At 33.9% G+C, this 5,906-nt stretch overlaps 1 protein-coding gene across 1 annotated transcript; it reads left to right on the top strand.

Moving 5' to 3' along the window:
- Positions 1–718: 718 nt before the first annotated feature.
- On the top strand, positions 719–1,147 carry LOC115966570 (RING-H2 finger protein ATL70-like). Its single transcript, XM_031085781.1, has one exon. It carries the CDS (start codon positions 719–721, stop codon positions 1,145–1,147), a length of 429 nt encoding a protein of 142 aa, XP_030941641.1.
- The last annotated feature ends 4,759 nt before the right edge of the window (positions 1,148–5,906 follow it).

Here is a 5,906-nt window from a genome sequence, read left to right as displayed (position 1 = left end):
TTTTTATACACAATTTTAAATACAAAAACTTGAAAATTTAAAATTTGATTGATAAAATAGTTGTTGATCTCAAATCATCTAGAAATTTATCAAGTATGTAGAGTATAAGAAAAAAAATCTAATCCAACGGTAAATTTGTTGAAATACTTATTCAATAAAAATTATATTAAGCGGTATAACATAACTTAAATACATCATGTGTAAGTTGAATATATATATATATATATATATATATATATATATATATAGATCATCCGAAGTAAGAGTAATAAAATTAAGGCAAATAACTTTAATTCAATATGTTTCTAAGCAAAACCCAACTAGCTAGGTCAAACTTGAACCCAATGGACCCAATCCTTTCCTAGGTCATGATCTAATATATTACGTGGATTTTTCCAGGTGTGGATCTTTATCAGTTGTATAAACCATTACTCAATAGTCTGAGTAATGTAATTGGAGAGAAATTTCTCTTTTCTTTGTATTTTTTTTTTTTTTTAGAGGATTAGAACATGACAGTTGACCATCAAGCTAGAAACTGGATATAATGATATATAATAGCAGCCCACCAAAGAATCTCACCAGATGCTAGCTCTCCCCAATCATGCCCACCTTTCCTTTTCTTCTTAACAAGTCGAAAGCCTCATCGATTTCCCGAACTCATTCTCTCTCTCTCTCTCTCTCTCTTTCTCTCTCCAATGATGCCTTAGATAACATCAACATGATTGGAGCTGGATATGTCGTCGGATTCATCATTTTTACAGGAACCATCATTTTTGTCTTCTTCATGATTACAATTTGCTTTCTCGTGCAACGTACTTCTGCCTATCACCACCAACAGTCCGCCGGAACAATCCCCGTACACTCCATCAATAACTTTCATCCAGGTATTGATGAAGCCACTCTACGTCAATACCCAAAGCTCCTCTATGCCGAAGCCAAGCTCTACCAGGGAAACTCTACCTCATCCTGTTGTTCAATATGCTTGGCTGATTACAATGACACAGATGTGTTGCGCTTGTTACCCGATTGTAGTCATATCTTTCATCTTAAATGTGTCGACTCCTGGCTACGCCTGCATGCTACATGCCCGGTGTGTCGAAACTCGCCTCTTCCTGAGGTGATGGCTTCAGTGGATATGACATCCTGATAAATGGAAGAGCTCTTTATTACCATTACATTTGCTCCAATTTGTAAAAGTGATCAACGAGGAGTACTGAATTATACTTTTCACACTAATTTTTTTATGTAAGACAGAATTTACCTTTAGACTTTTGATAATTGTTAATTTTTTTTTTTTTTGTCATTTTTTATAATTTTTGTTTTAGGGTAATTATTTTCTTATTTTTAAGTGCATATTATGATAGGCATCGATTGGGGTCTGTTTTAGAACATATTTTCTTGTTAATCAAGTTTTAAGAAGACTTTAAATAAGTCTTCAAGTGGATTTCAAACCTATCATCAAGTGGATTTCAAACTTATCATCTTGTGGATCAAGAAACTCTTCGTAAATTTGAGATTATCTTTCAAAAGCAAGTATGTTTTGTTTCTTGCACCTTAAAATAAACATGTTTTATTTTTTGCAGGTATTCTATTGCATTACTTATTCCTGTTTATCACTCATAGTCGATTATGTTAAAGTTTGGACAATTTTGTTTATAATTAGTAATATATTTGGTACGGATTCATACACTTTGTTTGGTACGTTTTTGTTTGATTTTGCACTAAAGAAAAGTTTTCACCAAAGTTTTTGTCATGAATCATTAAAGAGAAGTACAAACATTGTATTATTGATTTATTGTATAAATATATGAAATGGACGGTACAAGTGGGCCTAGAATTTCAGTAGATATAATAAAGTTGGGAGTAGAATTAGGAAGATTCTCAAAAATAAAATTAAAAAATAAAAATTAGAATTAGTTTAGACTATTCCACGTTGTTCAGACTATTAAGCAATGGTTTGATACATTGTATTAAAATATGAAAAAGGAAGAAACGGATTTGTTTTTCCCCTTTCGGTTTCCGAACAATTATTCTACAAAACTTCTCATAGTAAGTTGGATTTCCTGTATTTCTACCTATAAAAAATCTTAAGCTTCAAATTTGGTTCTGATAGTAGCCTTTGAAAATTTCTCTTCCTCATGCTTGTGAAAAGTTTATTGGAGAGGTGTTAAAAAAATGCAAATACATGAAGTTTTTTTTTATAGAAGAAATATATGAAGTTTTACAATTTCTTTTAAGGGTTTTCATATTCTTAAATAGTTATATAATAGTTTATTATTAATTGTCATTGTCTATTATCAATGCGGATAAGTGTGACCATTTTTATTTTCTTAAGTTTGTATAATATTTTTATTTTTATTCAGTTGTTATTTCCTATTTTTCATTGTTTTTATTAAAAATATTTCATTTTTTTATAAAAAATATTTTAAATTAAATGACAAAACTAAACCCATTGGCATTGTATTAATTATTGACCCATATAGTCACATTCATTTATACATAAATATTATACTAAGTGTCTACTTAACCAATTAAATAATTAAAACTTCATTTACTTTTTTAACAATATACACACATGTAACAAACTCTCTGTATTTTGTAATTCTTAAATTATATAAAGTTATATTATATTTATGATATACATGCATACATTTACACACATCACAATTCACACAAATAATATTATGAAAAAATAAATAAGTAACGTATACAATCAGTATCACACATGTACATGATATAAATTTATAATAAAGAGAGATACTAATTTAGATAGTTAAAGTTAAAAAAAAAAATAAAATAAAAAGAAGGATGAGTTGAGATTCATGAGAATGAGATTAGAAATAAAATCGAAGAGAGAAAGTGAGATTATTCTATGTAGATTTTGGTTTTGAGATTGGCTGGTCTGTGTTGTTATTTAGTTTTGGATTGGGCTGTGATCAGGGGTTGCAAAAATACTATTTTAAGTGTCGTAGATCAAACTAATAAAATAAATATTTTATATATATAATGTTTTTTTTATTTCCAAGTCAAAAGATTAGGTACAACTGCACCTGAGTAAAGTCCAACATTAAATAAGAATAATAAGAGAGAATAGTTAATTTAACATGGCTAGGTCCAAACTCATAGGCTTAAAACATTTTGGATCAATTGATATCTTTATATGTTATAGGGAAAAGTTAATGAATGCCCTAAGGGCATTTGTTAATGAAATATTTTAGGAAAATTTTTATAAAAACAGAAAATAAGCAATTAATTAATGTTTTGACAACTTTTTCAATTTTCCATATATAAAAATGCTATAAAAACTTTCCTAGAATGGTATATAAACAATTATCCTAAGAATATCTATTTACATGACACTATATTATATTAACTTTTCAATTTGAGTCTTCCCAAGGTGTTATCTATTCAACAACATTGTCCACAACAAAAAGAAAGAATAAAACTGGAAAGAGTATTCTTCAAGTCATAACTCAGATTATGTTTTTATTATTTGCCTGAAAATTTAAATTCATATTTTTTTTTCCTCAAAAGTTTAATTATAATAAGTTTTGTAGAGATGCTATCTTTCATGTAAAATTGAATAAGTCATGGGTAATTGAAATGTACAAGTTTTATAAATAAAAAAATTAAATCAAGTATTTATATGGTGTAGGGATTAAGGCCCAAAATTATATATTGGGCCTTAGACTTTCTCCGAGGATGTTGAATAGTCCGAGGAGGGACAAATAGTTATGAGAGATTCCAATTTAAAGTCTCATGAGTAAAGAATGAATGGAATGTGGTCCGAGGAGGAACTCCTCCTCGGATATGATGAATGCGACTTAAGTATGTATTCCGGCAATTAGAATGACCCTCCTAGAATCTCCAGTGATAGGGACGTGCCTCATGAACATACAAGAAGGAAGAAAACCCAAAAATATCTGAGGGAAAGCTGCTACCACCGCATTAAATGCACTGCAGCTACTTTTCTGACTGCATTTATATAGAGAAGATCCCTGAACAGTGTTGTCTTGGTCACCATCACTCACAGGAAACCAAAGAGGGTGTCTGATGGGACAAGCACTCAAGTAAGGCCTCAAATGATCAACAAGTGTAGGATCAAGATGATCCCAAGGGAACTATATAATGTGAGAGACCCTCCATGAGATAGGAATCGGAAATTCATCAGAGAGTATTGTAGCAACAAAAATTATACTTGTAATCAGTTTAATTAATTTATATGGAGATGCATCTACTCGGACAATGAATTCATTCAACTCTACGTTCTTTGTTTTTACTTGACCATCTTCTGAAGCTGTCCTAACCATTGTCAAATTCATTAGAGCCTAGTTCTTCGACCCACTCTTTACAAATATATTGTATTGGGCTCACCGGGCCAAGATCCCATACATTTTTGGGCTTAGGTTGTAAAACAGGTCCCTACAATTGGCGTCGTCTGTAAGAAGAACTTGTGTGATAGTGAGTGTGATGTTTAACTATGGTAGGATTAGGTCCCCATCAAGAAGAATCCATGGGTTCTAGGCGACAAGACGACTTCCTTAACCTTGAATAAAGCGAGATCGAGAAGGTAGCACACACACCACACATACTGGTAAAAGTCATTCTTGAGTTGGGAGTCACGTCTCTCAAGAGAAGAACAAAAGACCCATGTAAGGGGAGATTGACAATTTAAAGAAGAAGTTGTGCCATGCACAATGGAAACGAACCCCTTCCAATTCTGACATCTCCTCCAATGATGAAGAGGATGCTAGTTACAGACAAAGATCAAGAACTCCACGAAGCAAGTCTTTCTCTTACAATGAAGAGCACCACAAGTGAAGATACAGGTCCCGTCTCGTAAAGGCTTGGAAAACGATGCTATGGGCAAGGCATTAAACCAAATCTCCAAATCACCTTTCACGCACAAGACAAAGAAGGCAAAACTTCCTCGGCGATTCCATCAGCCCATGTTCACCATTTACAATGGTCGAACAGACCCTGTAGAACATGTGAGCCAGTTCAACCAGAGAATGGCTGTCCACTTTGAGGACGAGGCTTTCATGTGCAAAGTACTTTCTTCCAGTTTGGGACTTGTGGCGATAAGATAGTTCGATAATCTAAGGGCCAATTCAATAGATTCCTTTAAGGAGCTCAGCCAGGCCTTTGGATCTCGTTTTATCACATGTAGTAGGGTACCTCGGCCCTTGGACTCACTACTTTCCTTATCTATGCAAGAGGGGGAAACCTTGAAAACATACTTAGATAGATACTAGGAGATGTACAATGAGATAGATGGTAACTTTGATAACGTGGCCATTGGTACTTTTAAGGTCGGCCTCCCTGCTGAGCACAGTTCAAGGAAGACTCTGACTGGCAAACCTGTTACCAGTGTGATCCAACTCATGAACCAGCTTGATAAGTACAAAAGGGTTGAGGAAAACCAACAACAAGGGAAAGGTAAAGCAAAGGTTATCCCTCAAGAGAGGAGGGATTTCAGGTCGGACCAGTTCAATAATAACCGACCTTAGAGAGATTTTGCTGGATAGTCAGGGTTTGCCAACACCCAGGCAGTTAATACAATGTTTCGAGAATCAATTCATGAGGTTCTAGACAAGATTAAGAACGAGCTGTTCTTCAAATGGCCGAACAAGATGGCTGGAAACCCCATGAGGCACAACCAGAGCCTTTATTGCCAATACCATTAGGACGAGGGACACACTACAAAGGATTGCAGGAATTTGTGGGACCATTTAGACCAGCTAGTCCGAGAAGGAAAGTTGAAGCAGCTGTTGCACCATTCTAGTGGCCTGGCAGAGCGGACAGGTTTGGATCTCCGGAGAAATGCTTCTTTAAGACCTCTTTTGGGAACGATCAATGTTATTTTTGCTACTCCCGGTAGGACCGATTCCTATCCCTCCAGAGTG

This window comes from Quercus lobata, chromosome 11 (assembly GCF_001633185.2).
Source record: "Quercus lobata isolate SW786 chromosome 11, ValleyOak3.0 Primary Assembly, whole genome shotgun sequence".
NCBI lineage: Eukaryota > Viridiplantae > Streptophyta > Magnoliopsida > Fagales > Fagaceae > Quercus > Quercus lobata.
This window is presented reverse-complemented; position numbering and strand designations above follow the sequence as displayed.